Consider the following 20,708-nt stretch of genomic DNA (forward strand, 5'->3'; position numbering starts at 1 on the left):
ACCATTTTTAATAAACCACTTATTTCTTCTTTAACATTGTTAAAATAATTCTAAAAAAACCAAAACCTGTTGTTTCAGAGAAGGCAGAGGATCAGAAAAAATTGTATACTGAACTGTACGCACATTAGCCTGTTTCTGGGTAATCTGAAATTGAAATGATCCTCCTTCAATGTGTTGAACACAACCATGAGTTGGAATTTGGTGTATTAATCAGATTGGACTGAAATAAAAACATTATACTGATAATCCAGTAAACACTTTGGCTTGAGGGCATCCCTGTGGAGGTAGCCCACACTTTTGGTTGATAAACTGTATTTCTTTTGAAGGTGTTGAACTGTCCTCTCAACATGAACATGGACAGTTAACAGATCCCAGCAGGCAGACTGTTCAGGCTGCAAATCACAGAACCCAAGAAACGTATATGGGTCAATCAGGCTGGATTACAACGGTTAACAGGCTGTAATCAAAACTGAGAACAGGCAACAACAAAGATGGACTGTTAACACTAGTTATACAGTTTACACTTTACAGATAGTATTATTTCCTGACCTATTCATATACATGCTCTAATCTTGTTAAGGGAACAATTGTGGCACTATTTCTTGTGCCTTTAACAGACCCCAAAAGAGCAAAATCTGATCCTGCTGGGCTCAAACGTAGCTAGAAAAACTATAATTTAAAGCTGGGAAACTAACAATGATCCTTTCATCTGCAAGTGGATTTATAGCACAAAACTGTGTAGAAGTTTCCTGTATTAAACCCAGACTTCAATCCACCTGTTCACAGACATTTCCCCATCTAGATCGAAGGCTGCTTTCCGCAGTGAGGAGTAAAAGCTTCTGACAAACGGAAAACAGCAGTCAAAAAACCAGCGGGAAATTGCACCCTGCATTTAGTTAAAAGTTTGGATTTAATTTGGAGAACAGGTGACTGCATCAAGAATAAAAATCAGAGTACAGATGGTATTTCACAAGACGACAGCCTCAAAGAAACCCTGTTATCTTATGCACATCATCACAGTAGACTATGATGGCTAACATCCTTGAAATCAGCTACAGTTGGAAAAAATCCAGAATGATTAGTTCGCAGTTATTACCTGCTCTGTTTTTGTATGGCTATTTAAAAACCCTGTGGTATATACAAAGCAGTCTTACCTTACTTTGAAAATCTGTTTTTTTAACAGCAGATGCAACAATGGGAGTGCGATAGTGACTTTCTGACAATGGTCATTACTGGTTTAGCTTTAGTCTGAGCAAGACCTGACGTGAAGTTGTCACAGACAACAACAAACAGTCCAAAGAAAGCTTACGTTATTTTAGGTAAAATGTAGAAATTTTGAACTGTGATAACTAAAAATTAGGAATTTAAAAACCGTGGGGAAGGTGATGCGCTTTTCATAAACAGTCGTCCAACAGAAATATGTTAACAGACTGGAGCTCAGCTGTAAAAGTCACATTTTCCCTGGGTCCAGGAGAACACCACAGCCATCCAGGCAAGGTATCTTAGTTTCTTTGGAAGCAGAAGACGGTTCTCCCAGCTCAGCTCAATCTCCGTAGGCTACTTTGGTCCACAACCAAACAGCATCCTCCAGCCTCCTCTGCCCTTTCAATTGGCTGTCCTTAAAAGTTGAATGCAGTGTAGTTTTTGTTACCTTGGTACAATTAATGCCATTTAGCGTTATTCCTCCATCCCCGCTTAGCCACAGATTAGCGAAAGCAGATTCGCTTTCAGGCTCGGGGTGGGTTGGTGAGCACTGCCCACACAGGGAGGGTGGTGCCAGCCCTGTTCCCTGCAGGAGAGAGCTTCTGCAAAAAAAAAAGCAGTCTTTCTGCTCCTTTGCTTCCAAAGTGCTGCTGCAACCAGCCACTGACCCACCACTGCGATGCCCCCTTCTCCTGGACCCTCCAGTGCCACTGCCCACAAACGCCTTGGTCTCTAGGAATGCAGAACAATGTAAGAAAAGAACAGACGACTCCAGGAAGTGGAACAGGGTGAACGGGCCCAAGCCAGCTATGCTGTCTGTGATCAGTCCCTTTGGCTGACGTAAGAAGTAGGCGTCTCTTAATCTCCCTTAGTAAGCAGATCTTCAATGTAGGCGTCCAGCTCATCATCCGTGTTGATATCGATGTCCCGCAAGGTAGAGGATTAAATTAAGCCAAAGCTGTGGTGCCTGCTATTCGGCACAATGCAGCCAAAAATTATAGCGGAACTGCTGAAAATCTACATTTGAATTCGTAATGTGAAGTGAAAAGAGTCACTTCCAAACAAAAGTATCGGATCTGACAGTCAAGAGTACAGTCTGGTGCGTCTCGTAAAGGGAGAAAATACCCTTTAGGGATTTCAGAAACGTGTGCTTGCTAACAACATTCGATGAACAAAGAAAATAAAACTATTATTTACTTTAAAAGCAGTAGCATTTGCCCCAGCAAGGTAATTCAGCTGGACAGCCTGAAAGATATATCCAAGGTGCTTCACGCCAACTGAATAGGTCTAAACCTTGGATACAGTGGGTGCCACTTTCCCAGCAGTGGCCTGATAATTCTTACGAGCTGTCCCGTGTCCAGGCAGCGAGTGAACAGCGCGTGGGAGCCCAGCCCTGGCTGCAGCGCTGCTCTCACCTCCTGCACTTTCTGCAGCAGAGCCACGATGTTGCTGCGCAGTTTCTGCAGCTTCTCCTCCGTCTCGCGGAGCCTGGCTTCGGCGCTGTTGCTCTTCTCCACCACGGCCCGGGCCCGCGCGTCTGCGTGGCTCTGGTAGGAATTGCACAGCGTCTGCAGCCCCAGCTCGTACTGCTGGAAATACTCCTTCTGTGGAGGCAGGGCACGGCGCAGGCGTCAGCCCAGCTGCCCCACCCGAGACCGTCGCGTATTAAGATATAATATCTAACTTATGCTTACAATTTCCTCACAAACACAAATATTTATGTGTTAAATTCAACTTTCTAGAGTTTTCATATTTAGAATATGTAAGAAGGTGTAATAACCGCTAGTCAATTATATAACCAACAATGCTGTCTTCCAGTGTTCCCTGGTGAACCCTGGACGTCCCCCCATGCCCTGTTGATGAATGGTTATCTAACGGCAGCCTCGTGTCAGCAGGCTCTCTGCTCAATCCCAGAGTGCTCCCTACCATTGGGAAAGCCACCAGCTCCTCTGCAGTCATGGTGTTGACATCATCCTTAGGGATCTGGAAATCCGGAGGGAAAAAGTACCGTAGCAACATCCTGGAAGGATTAAGGCAAAGGGAAATATGTTACAGAATTGTGTCTGCAACCATAAGAATCTTTAAAGTACAGGAAAGATATTAATATGCTATGGAGAAGACTGAAGGAAAAGTACATAAACACTTGGTTCTCCGAACTTGGAATAATCAGAGCACTTTTCACTTGTCCATTGAAAAAATGTGGATTACCTGAGAACACGAGTCCCCAGTGGTCTCATTTGTAGGTGTATGAAATACCAAGGCTTCACAGAACAGTCTGCAGGGTAACTGTGTTTGAAGAGGCGAACTAACTTTGCAATCGCCCTGTACATCTCTATATATACGGGAGCCAGACACTCCTGCACAGCTGAACCGGTACAGAGAGATGCTCCGAGTGCAGACGATTCAGGCGTCGTGGTGAGGCGGAGAAGAATCTCTCCGCGGATCAGCGCCTCCAGCGATGGGAAGCTGCAAGCCGGCGGTGATGTTAGTCAGGGAGGCAATGTGCACTAGCCCTCTCCCTTAAGGCCCTGTGCCTCGTGCCACAAGGTGGCCCGCTCGAGGGACGAGCGCGTCAGAGGAACAAGCGTGTCCTTCCTCATGGGTCCTGCACAGTGCAGAAATTACTACTGGCACTTCCAAATCGGATGGGGATAAAAGTAATAAAAAACCGCTGAAGGGGCAGCATGGTTATCATTCTTTCAAGTAGGGTGCTACAACAGCATGCTTAGGCTGCAATGGATCAAGTAAAGAATGGAATAAACCTTTACTTGTTCCGTGGTTATCATTAGCATTGCTGCCCCGGTTTAATTCCTACAGTGCTGTCTGCGTGGAGTTTGTATGTTCTCCCAGTGTTTGCATGGTTTTCCTCCCGCAGTCCAGAGACATACTGGTAGGTCAACTGGCCCTGGTGTGAGTGTGTGTCTGTGTGTGTCCTGCGATGGACTGGGTCCAGACTGTACCCTACCTTTTGCCTGCTGCCTGCCAAAATAGGCCCCAGCTGCCCTGTGACCCTGATGATAAAGTGGTTAGAAAAGGGGAGGATGCCACAGAGGTCCGGAAGCCCCAGGATCGGTCGGATACCCTCTCCGCAGCCTGTTACTCAGCCCCTGGCCTACCTCATCCTCACAACCAGGCTCTCGATGACTTCCCGGCTGGCCGTGGGCTGGGTGGTGTCGGGCTCCATTCGGGTGGGGGCTCCTTCCTCCTTCTCCATGTCCTCCAAGGTGTTGGGACTCTGGGACTCGGGCGTTGGAGGACGCATCAGCCGCACATCATCACTGCCCTTCAGCACCCTGCCAGCAAGACCGTGAGAAGGGCAGCAGCATCACGGACAACATCCCTGGGCTCTGGAGGACTGGTAACCACTTCTTTTCTTTGGCTATTTCATACCCCGCTTTGGAAGGCAGGCAGCTCAAGTACATTCAAGACAGTTGTGCTGTTGCTGCCGCCAAGACACGTTCCGTTTTATTGAAAATTGTCTGTCCACCAATTGCACCTTGCCTTAGACAATTCCTAGTGAGCAGGCTCAGGGTTGCCGATCAACGCCTGGCGAGCAGGATCAGCTAGATCAGCGTTGCCTATCCTCAGGATCGTGGTTGCATATCTAGCCTCAACATGGCAGCATGTTTAAATCACTTTTCACGTACAGCTCATCTGTACACCACAGAAAACTAGAATATCAGGTTATTCTAAAACCTTTCCAACTGGATTAGTAATTGTTATGGACATATTACAGAAAGCACTGTGTTGCTTACATTACCCTTGTCAAAAAGACCTTGATTAATGTAACCAGCATGACTATTTTATAGAAATGGAAAGAATTCAATTATTCAAAGAAGCTCTTGCCCAAATGTGCAAAAAGGTCAAAGAAAGTGTGCCATGAGAATAAACTCCACACCATTGCCTGCTGCTTCTATTTGTGTGAAGTGACAATGCATTGCTTTGTGTGCGTGGCCTCCAAAACGTTCCGCAGCAGGGTTCAAATATTTCAGGGTTAACCTCGGAACAGGTCATTTTTTACCATTTCCCCTACTGTGAACCAGTGCTCTGCAGAAAAACCTTGAAGAAATCCCTGAAATCGGAGATGGCAATCCGACACCGTTATCCGTCTACCTGCTGGTTTACTCCAACCATATTGTAAGGAACTCGGGAAAGCCTTCCCGAAGGGAAAAGGATACTTACCACCTGCTACGAGGGGTGATGGCAGTGGGCACGTAGTCAAACTTCACTTTCCAGAGAACGCCCTGCTTGCCAGCTTGCACAGACGAGACGCGGCCGGTGAACCACTCCTTGTTCACCTTCACTTCCACTAGTAAGCCTCTATCAGCAGACAAAGGGGACACTGTAGGCGGCCTGAAAGAGCGACCCTGCAATGACTCGCGCCCTTCACCTCTGCGAGCACAATCACGCACGGTCCAAACGAGGATGCCGCAGTGGAGGCAGAATTCTTATATTACAGTACACCCTCAGCTCAGTGGGCTAATAAATGAGAAGAGGTGTCTGTTATTGCCAAATGTCTGCTTAATCATGAATGTTTTTTTTTCATTTTTTTCTCAAAATATGCTATGACAAAAAATACATATACAACACGCAACTAACACCCGTGTAAGCAACTGATGTAGAAGGGCTTTTATTTAACTAGGCTCTGTGTGCCCCTTTGCTGTATTCTAATCCCTCATTGTAGCTTGTGTAATTCTGCTTTTCCTCTCATTGTTTTTCTGTAAAGCGCTTTGACAAGCCAATTGTAAGGGAGTGATATAAAATAAAGTTTATTATTGTCATTAGGGCTCCATTGGTATTCCTGAATTTTAAATCTATGTAGTATTTATTTTTACCTTGTTTTATTATGTATGCATCTTACAGATTATTTTTTTACATGGTTAGCATTATTTTAGAATTTACTTTTTAAAACGTACGAGTATTAAAAAAAATTGTTAAAGCATCTGAAACACAAACAAGACCCACCATGAGCAATTTGCCCACCCTTTACCTGCTCCATTGCCATTCATGGCTTTTAAATCTATTTAAAAGTATGCTGTACAAGAACATGTTACACTATCTAATGTTCAGTTAAAGCAAAGGTTTACTGGTCTGAGTCACTCTGGCCAGGCTCTCCCACTGGCTGGGCTGCAGTGTCTTAACATTCCTCCTGTGGATTCCTACAGCTCTCTAGAGCTGCTCACCTTTCTTTGCTGCCTTGAGATCCACTCCTGCTTCTTCTTCCTCTTCATTGCTGTCCGTGATCTGCCAACACAAGAGACAAGCCTGGCATTAAGCACAGCAGGGTCTGGCTCTGGAAATGAAACCACTAGCTGATGTCTCAAACGCCAGAGCAAATCTTTCCCCACCGTAGCCCCAGAGCCTCCAGGTTTCCACTCCAGATGAGCTCTCCAGCTGCTTAACTGAACCCTAAGTGAAGGTAATAATTTGGTTCATCAGATCCTGTCGACTACGAGGAGAGGAGGGCTAAAAAATGCCTTTAAATGCACTCCAAATGGGTACAGGTTTCAAGTTACTTTTGTTTTTGTTCTTACCATCTTCCGACGTTCAAGAACAGAAATGCATCAAAAGCTTCAATTAGTTTAAACTTCAGGTTCAATTAAATAACCAAGAGCTCAGAGCTCGGATAGGACACCGCGTGCTAGAGAAAGCGAAAGCTGGCGTTCTCTCACCAGCACAAAGAATTCATCAAATTCTTTATCTAAATACACCACAATCTGGATACTCAGATGTATGAATACCAAGAACCTTTATCATATCTAGATAATTTATCAGGGCGCCGGATGCATGTGTAGTGCCGGATGTGTAGTATTTGGGATGTTTTGCTCCCCAAAACAATTGCCACAGCCAACTAGATCTTTTCTTTCTGGCTTTATGTTTTTTTTACTGCTGTATAGTACATCATTTTGGCAAAAGGCAGTGGTTCATCATAAGGAGTCATCATCACAAAGGAAAATTTGCGAAGCAAAGCTATAAAATGTCATCACCTCTAGACACGGAAAGTGTCAGGTGCACCAAGCTGTAACAGAAATGTTTTAGCTACCGACATCATTGCCAATCTTGGCTAAAAAACTGCGATAGCGCGTCCACGTTTCCAGTATCGCATGACGTCAGCTTGAGACCCACAGAACTGCAGAATTGCGGGCCTTGCCTGCCAGAGAGAGGGCTGCAGGACGAGCCACACGCCAGGCTCTGCTGCAGCGACTGAGACCAGACACCGCCGCCTGTCTGTGCTGGGGGAAGGAGGCTACCGCCTAGAGGGCTTTTCGGAACCGCGCCCCGTCGGGGGATCAGCGTACCTCCACCACCACACTGCTCTGGGCTCTCCGAGCGCTTGGCTCGGCCGCTGCTCTGAACACCTGGGGCGCAATTGCAGCCGCCAGCCTGTTTTTGCCAGAGCTTGGCCTTTTCTCTTCTTCCTCCTCCTCCTCCGTGCTCTCAGCAGGAGGGAGTGTCCTCCGTCTGGAGCCAGGCATCTGCTTCCCAGCGCTCTGCAGATTCAAGGACAGCACATCGCACGTGACTCCGGAGAAGGGGCAGTCCAGTACAACACCCGCCACCAGAACAGACAGGGGAGCTTAGGGATGTGCAGAAACCTCAGGCCCTCACCTTCCCCACGTTGATATAATATTATCATTATTCAAGGTCCAACTGCGACGCCTTTAACATTTCCATTGGTTAAGCACACCGCGCTGCAGGAAAGTCCATCGTTCAGATGAGATATTAAGCAGACATCCCGACGAGCTGGTCATTAAAGATGCAGAGGCACTGTGCTTAAAAGCAGGGATGCTACCCGTGATGTCCTAGCTAAATTTCACTCTGGCTTTCAACCATTTCCATAAATCCATCAGAATGAACAGTGAAACACACCTCAAAAGACACAGGTGAAAACTAAGCAAAAGTCCAGTTAAAACCAAACAACGACTGGGCTCCTTTGCCCAAAGTCTGTCATCTTGTGTTCTTAATTTAGTCTTTAGTCTTAAAACACCCCCTTAATGCCACAGAAGGGAGTTCTCATATCTCTACCTGATCTGCCGCATAGTGTTGAAAAAGGGCGAGAGGCATCACCCAAGAAGGTGCAGCACTTCAGTGGGTGATAAAGTGGGTTTCCTGGAAACATGTAAATCGCTATATAAATGCAATTATTGCTACTATCCATGCAGTCCTTCTCTCTGTTTGTAAATGTACCCAATTTCCCCAGCCTTTGTGATGCACAGGGTTTATTTTAGTTCAAAGGAATCCTGGGTCGTGGTTGTTTGCCTGTTGGCCACAGGGGGGCGCGTGTCTGCGGAGCAAGGGGGTGTGAGCAGAGTCGGGGAAGAGCGCAGTACACTCCCTCCACCACCACGCTGCCCTCCGCTGTCTGCGCCCTGAGCTCCGTCACTCTCCCACTCTTCTGATTCACCGCAGGCGCCGAGCCGGTCACCTTCGTCTTCTTGGGCTGCGGCTCCTCCTCCTCCTCGCTGTTCTCTGCCTGGGGGGGGCCTCTCTTGCGCTGGCTCCCTGCGGGCGTTGCCTGCTTTGCTGTGCTCTGTGCGGCGGAGGGAGAAGAGGGGAGAAGGGCTCATTCAAGGCTCATACCTCTTTGCTCGGGAGCCGACAGCAGCTGGCCGTCAGCGGGAACGCTCCCCCTCTGCATGAGCAGGCTCGTACTCAGCTTGTACGCCGCAGTGTGTCAGAGCCGTCACAATCACCTACAACACATACTTCTTACACACCCAAGGAGCACAGATCAGACCACATACTCACCTAGAAATAAAGAACCCCAAAATTATATTGGTGTCCTGTGCTGATTATTCTTTGCCAGGCTTCCCTGCTGCATAGTCAACGTCCCGGTGCCTATCAACCCTTCACCCCCTTGACTGCCTCCCTAAAAAGGACAGCACTTAAGTTTGCCATCATCTGGGAAAAGACTTCTGGAGTTAAGGAGATCGCATTACAGACAGACTTGGGTTCATGAAAAGGATTAGTGTGCACCCCAGCATTGGCCCTACGACTTCTGCGTGGAACAGGAGTAGGTACATTTACTACACGGTCACAAGGAGAGAAGCTGGTAGTAGGCTCAGCCCTAGAAGGCTCGGTGTCAGCCTCAGTCCTAACCTGCACAGCACCTGTAGATTCAGGAGCAGGTTCAAACCTAAGAGGCTCAGAGAACACTTCTGATTCACTACCACAGAGATCCTCATCACTAGCAACATCTAATGACTCAGGGAACACCTCCCGAGTTAATCTTGGAAGCGAAACCTCCTCCAACACTACAAACTCTGGCGGAGACTCTGAAAGGGTACTAACAGACGTTCCTGTGGGGGACTGGTTTCTAACACACCTGGGGGCTGGGACAGGGCCCACACATGGCCTTAAATTAACCCTGTGTACCCGCTTTATAGGACCACCTTCCAATGGTTCCACTGCGTGTGTCGTACCCTGCACCTCTACCACCCTATACACAGTAGGTCCCCAAGCATCCTGTATCTTATTTCTGCCCAACGGTCTGTGTCTCAGATAAACCAGCTGACCTACACTGACTGGGGGAAAGAACACTTTGTCTTCTTGCAGTGCAACTCTTTCCGCAGCTTTTTGTTCTGCGTACTCTTTAGCTCGGGCATGTGCTTCGTTCAACCGTTCCTGGTGGACCACCAGCCAATCATGTCTTTTATCCAGCACCTCCTCCTGGCCCAGTAACGCATCAACAGGTAAGTGAGGATGCACTCCGTACAGAAGGAAGTAAGGCGAATATCCCGTACTAGCGTGAGGTGTCACATTGTAGGCATAGACTAACTCCGGCAGATGTTCTGGCCAACGGCGCTTCTTCTCAGGAGGCAACGTGCGTAAAAGGTCATGTAGGGTCCTGTTGAACCGTTCACAGTGTGGGTTTCCTTGAGGATGGAAAGGACTGGTGCGTGTTTTCTTCACTCCGTAAAGTTTACACAGCTCTGCAACTACCTGACTCTCAAAGGTTTTTCCCTGGTCACGATGCAACCTTTCAGGGCATACAAATTTCATAAACCATTCTTTCAGGAGGACTTTTGCTGTAGTGTCTGCCTTCTGATCACGAGTCGGGAAAGCCTGTGTAAACTTGGTAAACACGTCAGTAACTACCAACACGTTCTCCCGCCCATCAGAGGCTGGCTCGAGGACCGTGTAGTCGACAGCGACAACCTCTAAAGGCCTAGTAGCTATAAATGGTTTGATGGGTGCCTGGATTTTTGGCTGTGGCATTTTGGTCAGGATACACCATTGACACTTCTTGACCCACTGTTCCACATCATTATACATGCCCACCCAAAAGCATCTCTGTCTCAACAGATTCTGAGTGCGTTCAATTCCTTGATGACCCATCTGGTCATGTACACTTTCCAATATTTGATCTTTCATACAATCAGGCAGGAGGAGTTGGAAACATTCACCAACATGAGGATCTTCGATCACCCTGTACAATAGCCCATCAAGCTCTCGCACCCGGTGCCACTGTTTCAACAAAGACAAGGTAGATTTAGGCAACTTTGATCTCTCCTTATTCCCTGGTTTTCTCTACTTATTCCAGAACATCCGGAAAGCACTGAGAGAGGGATCAGCATCTTGAAACCGACGGAGCTCCTTCTTTGTATACCCTGGGAAAGTTTGGGTGTTACTCTGTGACTTGTTCAAGTTATCACAATCCACTCCCGCTTCCAAAACACGGATCTGTCTTATTTTGCAGCATTTCATACCGGCTGCCACCAAATCTGGCTCCAGGGGTGTGCCTCTGCTGACAACATTACAGATAGCCACACAATCATCATATTCGACATCATCAGGGTCAGGTTCAGGCTCCCCTGCAAATGGCTGCCTAGAGAGGGCATCAGCAGCAGTGTTGCAGCGTCCTGGGCGATAGAGATAAATCCCTAACCCCCTCTATGAACTGATCTCGGATAGCTCGCTTCTCATCCGACACTACATCAGGCGATACCTTTAACACAGCGCCGAGCATGCGAGAGAGAGAATGAGAGTAATTGCAAAGATCTTCCCCCTCCCTTTGCTTACAGCCATAAAAGGCTTGCAACAGTTGGGAAACACTGCGCTTCTCCCTGAAAGCATGTCTGAGGTAACTGAATATATCACTGACCTGTCTAGATTCACCACCCATACGTAAACGTACTTCTTCTAGGGCCGGACCCTTCAACAATGATAACACAAGGTCATACTGCTCAGCAGGAGTCTGTTCCCTGGCTCTGATTACTCGTTCAACTTCTTCGATAAACTCGTCAACGGAGCAACCATCTTTAGTTATATCACCACTAAAAGGCTGTACATTACGTTCTCTAGGTACATACACATATGAACGTTTTGGTTCAGGACCCAGTGCAGCAATAGTGGCCATGGCTTGGTCATATTTTCTAACTAGGTCTTCTACTTGAGACCTCAAGTCATGGAGGTTGTCACCATTACCATTCTCCGTAACTACACGACCATCAACTGCTGCACCATCATCCCTGTCATCACCTGACATTTTGGGAACTGTTCACAAACACAGTCTCTGTGCAAACATCAATCTTGGAATACCACAGTTCAGCAGATGAGTCTGAAGAGACAAGAAGACGTCCTCCACTGGCCGTTGGTGTCGTCTGGTTCCCAGCACACTGGCCACTGGACCTCTGGACCTGGCCTTCTCCGTCCGTTATCAGCCTCCTTGGACAGCTGTCTTCACCACTACCGTATTTTATGCACCACCGCTTTACTGTGAGAGTCAGAACCCCCAGACTATCAGAAACCCCACTCCTGGTACCAAAATTGTGTAGCCTGGCAAAGAATAATCAGCACAGGACACCAATATAATTTTGGGGTTCTTTATTTCTAGGTGAGTATGTGGTCTGATCTGTTCTTAGTTTAAAAAACAAAAATAAAATAACAAAAGAAATGACATATAACAATATTTTTATATACACACAATACGGCAGTGGTTCTTTCACGCAGAGGGGAAAACAAAGAAAACATGTTTAGTTTTACAGTTTTTTACATTCCATCTGACCATTACAGAAACGCATCTACACTGAACAACAAAAAAATAAATAAATTACATCACAGTTGAAGTTCAAACAACTCACCACGCAGCGCGGGCAGAAATAAGCCGCTCCCAGGCTGCGCGGGTCACCTCTCAGCCCTCCCTGAGAACTACATTACGACCATAATTAGTATCATACTTACAATTGCGTACACTTAACAAACGGTGCTAAACATAAATCTCTGTAAAGAACGAAGGAACAGAAAATACAAGGAGCATGTGAAACCCATTACTTACAAATCAATAAACAGATATCCCCAGCCCGAGTAGTTGTCTAAAAACTGGCTACCGCCTCAGTGTACTCCGTTAAAATCTAATATCCATCTCGCTACTCTTGTCTCAATCCTATGAAGTGCCCCTTTATACTCATTTAGGGGGTAAATAGGGCAACAACACCGTATTTACCGTTACAACTCCCTAGTAATTTCGGGGTCTTTTAACGGTAACTCACTGCTTCTGAGTCCCTACTGCCCATGCGCAGAACGCTGAACTCACCTGACAGGAGCCGCCAGCTAAGAGGTAGCGCCATCTAGTGGATTTGGCATAACAGGCCGCTATTCACCCTGGGTCACATACAAAATACCGAATATGTCAAAAACAGCTCTGGATAATCGAAACCGCAAAAGCACATCAGATTTACTGAGTGCTCCTTGGGTGTGTAAGAAGTATGTGTTGTAGGTGATTGTGACGGCTCTGACACACTGCGGCGTACAAGCTGAGTACGAGCCTGCTCATGCAGAGGGGGAGCGTTCCCGCTGACGGCCAGCTGCTGTCGGCTCCCGAGCAAAGAGGTATGAGCCTTGAATGAGCCCTTCTCCCCTCTTCTCCCTCCGCCGCACAGAGCACAGCAAAGCAGGCAACGCCCGCAGGGAGCCAGCGCAAGAGAGCCCCCCCCCCCAGGCAGAGAACAGCGAGGAGGAGGAGGAGGAGGAGCCGCAGCCCAAGAAGACGAAGGTGACCGGCTCGGCGCCTGCGGTGAAGCAGAAGAGTGGGAGAGTGACGGAGCTCAGGGCGCAGACAGCGGAGGGCAGCGTGGTGGTGGAGGGAGTGTACTGCGCTCTTCCCCGACTCTGCTCACACCCCCTTGCTCCGCAGACACGCGCCCCCCTGTGGCCAACAGGCAAACAACCACGACCCAGGATTCCTTTGAACTAAAATAAACCCTGTGCATCACAAAGGCTGGGGAAATTGGGTACATTTACAAACAGAGAGAAGGACTGCATGGATAGTAGCAATAATTGCATTTATATAGCGGGTATTTAGGGTGTAAATAGGGCAACAACACCGTATATACCGTTACAACTCCCTAGTAATTTCGGGTTCTTTTAACGGTAACTCACCGCTGGGTCACATGTATAAAGACAACTCAGTCTTTCAATGAACTGACAAAACACAACATTGCAACCGAAAACGAATGCGGCAAACCTCACAAGAGAAATGAGCATGTGGCATGTTTCCACCTATCCCCCCCTTTTCTAACCGATCTATCCAGTACAGGGTCAGAGAGGAGCCGGAGTCTATCCCAGCAAGCAGCGGGTGCAAGACAAGGCACACCCTGGACAGGTCGCCAGTCCATCACAGGACACTCACACACACTCATGCCAAGCGACAATTCTCCCAGAATCCAATGAATCCACCAGCATGTCTTTGGACTGTGGGAGGAAAATGGAGCACCCAGAGGAAACCCACGTGCTATGAGGCATCAATACTAAAAACTGCGTCACTGGGATATCCATGACATATTTGAATATGGAACAAGTAAAGGTTTATTTGCTGACGCAGCTACTTACTTGAACATATTTGTATATGTGCAGATTTTCATACAATTAACATCCATTATGAATGCTGACAGGTAACTGTTTTACACACAAACAGAGGATTAAATCCACAGCAAGGCTTGTACTCACTGGGGTCCATTCCAGTCCCATCGTCAAGGAAACACAGCATGAACCCACCACGCAGCTCCGGCTTCTTCTCTGGAGAGGAGAGGACAGAAAGTGGGCCAGAGAGATAACACCGCCCTGCTCTACAGAGACAGACACTTACTCCTGACAGCATGAGGAGCTTACGGATGAGGCTTACCCACTTTTGACATACACGTACCGAAAATGACCTACGATTCTGGCCTTTTATGTGAACTTGCTTGTTTTAGCCAGTTCAGCTACTCAGAAGGTGAGCACCTAGCAATTTAAAATACGTTACCCACTTTCGAAAACTCGTAAGATAGATGCATTAAGACTTGCAAATTAAATATTTTCATAAAATTAGAGCTATGAACCCTCTGCCTCATTTGGAAACGGGGATGAATCTCTCCAAACGTGATTAACTGGAGCAATATATACAGAACAAAAGTCAACAGGTGACTTCAAAGTCAGTTTAAAATAAAACATAGAAGCACCCCACAATCTGGCCAGAACAATAAAACGATTGGCAAGAGCAAAATTGGATTTAAAATCCATTGAGAGTGAGAGTGAGAGTTTTAATTTGCTAAGGTATGCACAGCAAAAACATAAACCTACCAAATTGCTAAGGTTCAAGACTGTGAGCCGCTGAGCTTTATATTTCTAAATTAACCTGATGAAATGAGGCATGAAGAAGATGGTGACAGCAACAGGCGATTCCACATTACAAACAGATGGAGGCTTATGTCCTGACAACATACTTTCCATTTATTAGTCAGAACCCTTCCTACTGCTTGCTAAGATAAGTGGCCACAAACTTAAAAGAGGCATAGAAGAAACTTTTTTTCGAAATATTTTCGACAAAAAATCTGCAAATACGGTTTTCGCTCTCAGGGCTCCTGTACTTCTGCAGCTGTTCCCTTTGCTGAGAGCTCTTTCATGAACACATCACATTACTCTGCTCTTTCTGCAAGCAGCGGCGGTCCTCATAATAACTACAGCACAGCCAGCGCCTGAGGAAACATAAAAACACCAAAACACCTTCCTCTCGGTTCAGATCACAAGTCAGAGTAACCGCCATACTCAGCTGTCAGACAAACAGACCATACTGTTTGAAGACACAGTACCAGAAACAGATGGTTGAGCGCAGTATGTGAAAACTACCTGTGTAGATGTCTATTCTTTTAGCATCCGCATCCCTGCAAAGACAAAACAACATTAGATATGCTCTGTGGGAAGTGGAAGAGGCAGCAGATAGATATTCTGTGGTTACAAATGACAGTTTCTGCACTACCTCAACTGATTTATGAACGGAACTAAACTTAACTAAGCTTAACATACCAACCTTCCCTTTGAGAACCTTGCGCTAAGCTGAACATCTACACAAACAGCGAGCCAGGATGAAAGGAAGAAAGCAGGCTAGAAAGAGGATTTGTACCTTGCGTTGTTCACAAGCTCAGCTAGGGCTCCAAACAGGAACTCGTGAGTGGTCCTGAAAGAGTGAAAAGAAATGACTGACTCAAATTATGCGACAACGATACTGAGTTTTTTAAAATAATAACTTGTCTTAGATAGATAGATACTTTATTGATCCCGTGAGGGAAATTGCAGTGCAACAGCAGCTTAACACACACAACACAGCCACAGTGTAACGAAATATATAATAATAGTACAATACATACAATACAGTACAAGAGTTACTCACAGTCCGGACGCACAAGAACAAACTAGAACAGAACAGTACACAGAAAATCGTATCACACATATGAATATAAATATAGATGTAACTATAGATATAAATATAAATGTATTGCACAGGTCCCTGGCATATATTGCACAAAAAGTGGTTGTAAACGGGAAAAAGAAAAAGAAAAAGAAAGAGAACAGATGTAGCAGTAGATGTGTAGATGCGTTTAGTCCAGAAACAGGTCACTGTCGATGTTGCCTCTGCCAAGACGCAAGGTGGATGCGTTGTACAGTCTTATGGCAGACGGCAAGAATGAATGTTCCACCAAGACTTGGCGGCAAGAACGGCAAGTCTTGGTGGAACAGCAAACTGCATTAGCCGAACAGGGGGCAGCCAAGGCCCACTGTAACTGCACTGACACTGGGGGCTGTGCAGGAGACATCTTGATAGTCCAGACAACCACATGGTCATTTTCGGGACCGTTTATACCAATACAGGACCACGATGCAGTGTGGTCCTGTAGTGGTATAGATAATGTGTAGATAATGGATGGGATACACATTCACTCAGGCAGAGGACGGACCATTTAGAGTTACCCGGTAGCCTCAGACAACATTCCTACATTCCACTACGGAAGGTAACTGGAGCACCTCACTCACTGACTGTACTGACTGTATTGTATGTATTGTATTATTATTGTATCATTCGTTACACTATGCTGTGTTGACTGCATGAAGCTGCTGTTCCACTGCAATTTCCCTCACGGGATCAATAAAGTATCTATCTATCACCTGGAGCTTCCACATGGCCAAGAGAAAAAAACTGTAAATGCTACACGGAGAGCACGTCAAGACAGAATCAAACTCGAGACACTAGAGTCGAGAAGTGCAGTGTGTTCCAGTCCCAAGTCAGCCAAACAGGAAGCCATTCAGCCTGACTGGATCCACAGCAAATTTCAGGTTTTGCCAAAAACGCATAAAACGTGTGAGTGTATGCACCAACCCCCGACAGCTTTAGGACAGGAATTCAGCCACCCGCTGCTCTTAGAAGGAATTAAGGAGAGCAAGACCTCAAAGCGCCAACCACAGACATCACTGAATGTGCTGAATGACTCACATTGTCCAAAAACTCAGAGGTCACCGTTCTACTGCTTCATCGGCAGCACCGTCACCCGCCACTTCAACAACCTCCGCAAGGAGGACCAGAAGAAGCAGCGGCTGCTCAAGATCATCACCACCCTGGTGGCGGTCTTTGCCCTCTGCTGGACCCCCTTCCACGTGCTGAAGAGCCTGGATGCCTTCATCTACCTGAAGGTGCTTCCCCAGACCTGCGCCCTGCTGAGCGTCCTGCTGCACGCCCACCCGTACACCACCTGCCTGGCCTACGTCAACAGCTGCCTCAACCCCTTCCTCTACGCCTTCTTCGACCTGCGCTTCCGCTCGCAGTGCCTGTGCCTGCTCAACCTGAAGAAGGCCATGCACGGCCAGATGAGCTCGCTGTCGTCCACCCTCAGCACGCAGACCCAGAAGTCCGAGGTGCAGTCGCTGGCCACCAAGGTGTAGGGAGCCCCGCTCCTGGGGGCGACAGACTGTGTGCACGGAGCCGGCGCGCAGAAAAAAGCACGCGGTTCCCGGACTGAGATCACCTTCCCCCCATTGTGGGAGAAAGGGACTTTGAAAAACTGAAAACCCGGTCTGTTCGCTGGGCTGTAACACTTGGAAAACCCAATGTGTGGACTTGTTCTGTTATTGGGGTAAGCCCACGCGCTTATACCTGGGCTATGAGGGGTTCCCCCAACAAACAACGCTGGGGCCAGCTGGCTGTGCCTCCAGCCGCTTGCGTTGTACACATTTTTGAAAGAGGTAAATGTGTTTCAAAGACTTATTTTTTTCTGGCTTGCCTTTTTTTTAAAAAGAGTACATGCTGTAAATTGCCGTAAAGAATTCAACCAGGGCTGAATTCTGGACAGGAGGAGTGAGATGAGAGGGAGGTCATAAGTTGTTGGCAGTGAAGTTTCAGCCTGGTCACACTGGGAAAGAAAAATGTACCGAGTGTTTTCCAGGTTTTTTTGTGCTCTGTTGCTGTCGTACTGTTTCCTTAGCACTTGTTTTAAAGAAGAAAGATTGTGCAGCCCAGTCTCCACTTTTGCTAATCTGTGCTAATGAAGGAAAGGGGCCAGGGGCTGGTGAGTGTGATTAGAAGGAAGGTGTTGCAGTTGAATTAACATGTCGGACGACAGAGGTGGTCGGGCAGGCAGATGGCTGTTGCCAAATGTTTTTCTGGGAGGGGGAGCAGAGGTCTAGGAGATGATGGCTACGAATTGACTTGAATGCACTGTTGTTACATGACTTTGGAGCTGGGGTGACTTATCATCTGTAAGTGGCTTTTGCTGTGAATGTCTCAGAAATTAAGGATTTGTATTATGGATTGTATGTTTTTGCCTATAACTAACTACTGTATCTGGATGCTTTTTAGCATTTCCTATTTGTAAATAAAAAGTGTTTTTAAAATATTCCTCTTAACTTTCTTCAATCCCTGCTGGCCGTGTGAATGTCACCCTGCCTTTAGTGCTGCTGTGTCTCTTCCCACACTTGCTCATTTGTGCAGTTGTTTCAGTTTTTGAAGACGAGAGGAACCGAGCAGCCTGCTGCTTTAAAAAAAAGCACAGGGAAAATAATGACTGCAGTTCTTTTGGGATATTGAGCTTTTCCAGGAAATTCTTTTTCTTGGCTGAGTTAAAGCAAGGGTGTCTCAGCAAGCCCGCCAGGCATGTTGAAAATGCACTATAAAGGAATTAGAAAAAGAAGCAGAGTCTGGTCTCTAACTTTTAAACATCTGCCTGCAGCAATGTGGTCAAGCAGATGTCAATAATTCCCCAGACACGATGTATTTTTTGTGTTGTTTTTTGCCAGAATATGAATAAAGTGACAGGTGGGCTTGAATCTTAAGGTAAAATAGTTCACTTAATACTGGAAAAATGGGGCAGAGTTCACATTACTGTTAGAGTGGAAAGTTATAGGACCCTTTAATAGATATTACATCACTTCATGTGCATCTACTCAAACAAGAAAACTCCCAGGAACTAACCACCATTCACATATAGCATGAATACATCATTCTTGTGCCTTATTAGGATGCTACAGGGAAGCACAAATTCAGAAAATGATGTACTACACAAGCGCTGAGAAAGACTGGTCTTACTATTGAGTTAATTGATTCATACTACAGTCAGAGGTAAAAAAGTCTTTTCACAGCATTTCTATGCAATAAGAGTTTTCATCCCAACCTTACAAAGTATATTAGTTCATAAACACTGCAACAATTTAACACAAATTAAACAATCATATATTATACAACAGACTTCTGTAATTAATAATAATAATAATTAATAATTGCTTACATTTATATAGCGCTTTTTTCTGGACACTCCACTCAAAGCGCTTTACAGGTAATGGGGACTCCCCCTCACCACCACCAGTGTGCAGCCCCACCTGGATGATAATTATGCTGGGTGATATGAAATGTTGTTACTGTAGAATTGTGTACAAAAGCTCTCTGCTCCATTGACTTTATGTAACTTGGTGCCCTTAAAAAAATGAAGCAGTCCACTACAACGTACTGTATGTAAGCTTTCATTCATGTGTCTTTAATCCTGACCATTACTATTAATACTTAACAAGACTTGCAGTTCTATTAGGATTATATGCACTTGTGTATTTTAACAATATTAAGCTTGCGTTCCACAAAAAAAAGTTTGTACATTTGAAAATGCACCCTGAGTGAGTGATGTATTGAGGTGTGTTCTCCTAAGACAAACATAATTTCATGTCAGCAATCCGATAGCAAACTTCAGAATGTGCATACAAGAAAGAATCTTAAATTAAGTGTGTTAATTGCTACATTCCAGAAGAATCCATGGGGCTTTTACCTGCAGTAGTAAGGACCATGTCTAAGTTGAAGAACATGATAGAAACGACCTCTATTGTTAGGGATATGCTGCCTTGGAGTCACCAGAAATTCTGGCTTTACAGACACAAAAAAGCCTGACAAGTGCTGTCAGATCTTAAGTTACAAGATTCATGTCCTAGCAGGTGTGCAGTGAATTTCTTTTGAACTTTAAGGCCACTGTATTACATTTAAGAACTGTCAGCCAGTGGTAAACCACACATGAAATCTCACAGGACATACAAACCACAACACGTTCTACATGACATCAGGACAAAACGAGTGCTGAGTTAAGCCCCTTCATTCTGTATGAATGAAGTAACTTGCAGGCCAACCAGAGTGTTCGGAGACAAGAAAACTGATGATTTGTCATTTGCATTCCCAAGTAACCACTAAAACAATCTGTTGAGCTTGCTAGAGGATTAAGGTATGTGTTTCCCTCAGCCGTCATTATGTATGGCATTTGACTGTGAGCACTTGTTGTAAGACCTGTAGAATATTACCAGATGAATACAGATGATGAAAGATGACTAACATCTTACTAACAGTTGAACTGCACAGGTGATTATTTGGTTATCAGAATGTGTGCTTTATAAGATGTTTAAAAATGGTTGATTCAGGAAGTTGTGAATCGATTCCTCTGGCAGCCAGCTTATTGAGTCAGGCAATCAAGTAAAATTACAACCTGAATTAAAAGCATTTAGGCCTTGGAGAAATATTAGAGACATGTGGCTGAAAACACAAGCAGGTCTGAAGATCTTAATTATTTCCCCCTATTTTCACCTGAACTATTCATTTAATTTCTTCCTGCAAAGTGCTGATCAATTGGTAGTAAAAATCTTACCGTGTAATTGTTCATGCTGTGTAATTGAAGAGCATCCGTTCTTCAATTTGGTGTTAACCTTCCTTCTGGCTTTGTCCTAATTCTGTC

At 45.9% G+C, this 20,708-nt stretch overlaps 2 protein-coding genes and 1 long non-coding RNA gene across 12 annotated transcripts; 1 reads left to right on the forward strand and 2 right to left on the reverse strand.

Moving 5' to 3' along the window:
* Positions 1–891: 891 nt before the first annotated feature.
* On the reverse strand, positions 892–12,728 carry LOC148810796 (ATPase MORC2A-like). Of its 10 annotated transcripts, XM_088908897.1 has the most exons (7): positions 12,482–12,728; positions 12,288–12,354; positions 8,630–8,734; positions 6,387–6,447; positions 4,320–5,523; positions 3,130–3,223; positions 892–2,807 (listed from the first exon to the last, which is right to left on the reverse strand). In XM_088908897.1, exons 5-7 carry the CDS (start codon positions 4,463–4,465, stop codon positions 2,472–2,474), a joined length of 576 nt encoding a protein of 191 aa, XP_088765023.1. In that variant the 5' UTR covers positions 4,466–5,523; positions 6,387–6,447; positions 8,630–8,734; positions 12,288–12,354; positions 12,482–12,728; the 3' UTR covers positions 892–2,471. The 10 variants fall into 10 exon arrangements, with proteins under 10 accessions (XP_088765023.1, XP_088765024.1, XP_088765018.1 ...); XM_088908898.1 differs by lacking the exon at positions 12,288–12,354; XM_088908892.1 differs by having other exon boundaries at positions 11,746–12,728.
* Positions 12,729–14,196: 1,468 nt separating this feature from the next.
* On the reverse strand, positions 14,197–15,639 carry LOC148810797 (uncharacterized). Its single transcript, XR_016086592.1, has 3 exons — positions 15,584–15,639; positions 15,310–15,344; positions 14,197–14,220 (listed from the first exon to the last, which is right to left on the reverse strand). It is a non-coding gene; the product is annotated as an uncharacterized LOC148810797 (long non-coding RNA).
* Positions 15,640–16,144: 505 nt separating this feature from the next.
* Positions 16,145–17,394, forward strand: LOC148810798 (apelin receptor A-like). The gene is made up of 2 exons (XM_088908890.1): positions 16,145–16,178; positions 16,844–17,394. Exons 1-2 carry the CDS (start codon positions 16,145–16,147, stop codon positions 17,392–17,394), a joined length of 585 nt encoding a protein of 194 aa, XP_088765016.1.
* The last annotated feature ends 3,314 nt before the right edge of the window (positions 17,395–20,708 follow it).

The sequence above is a fragment of the Atractosteus spatula genome, assembly GCF_055471065.1.
Source record: "Atractosteus spatula isolate fAtrSpa1 chromosome 17 unlocalized genomic scaffold, fAtrSpa1.hap1 SUPER_17_unloc_5, whole genome shotgun sequence".
In the NCBI taxonomy this organism is placed as follows: domain Eukaryota; kingdom Metazoa; phylum Chordata; class Actinopteri; order Semionotiformes; family Lepisosteidae; genus Atractosteus; species Atractosteus spatula.

Bases quoted from the DNA above. Each gene is read 5' to 3' on its own strand.
- LOC148810796 (XM_088908898.1), bottom strand. From the start codon at position 4,465: ATGCGTCCTCCAACGCCCGAGTCCCAGAGTCCCAACACCTTGGAGGAC. The intron at 3,224-4,319 runs GTAGGCCAGGGG...TAATCCTTCCAG, and splicing joins AGCCTGGTTGTGAGGATGAG to GATGTTGCTACGGTACTTTT. The intron at 2,808-3,129 runs GTAGGGAGCACT...CTGCCTCCACAG, and splicing joins AGCTGGTGGCTTTCCCAATG to AAGGAGTATTTCCAGCAGTA.
- LOC148810798 (XM_088908890.1), top strand. From the start codon at position 16,145: ATGAATGTTCCACCAAGACTTGGCGGCAAGAACG. The intron at 16,179-16,843 runs GCAAGTCTTGGT...AACCCCCGACAG, and splicing joins AAGACTTGGCGGCAAGAACG to CTTTAGGACAGGAATTCAGC.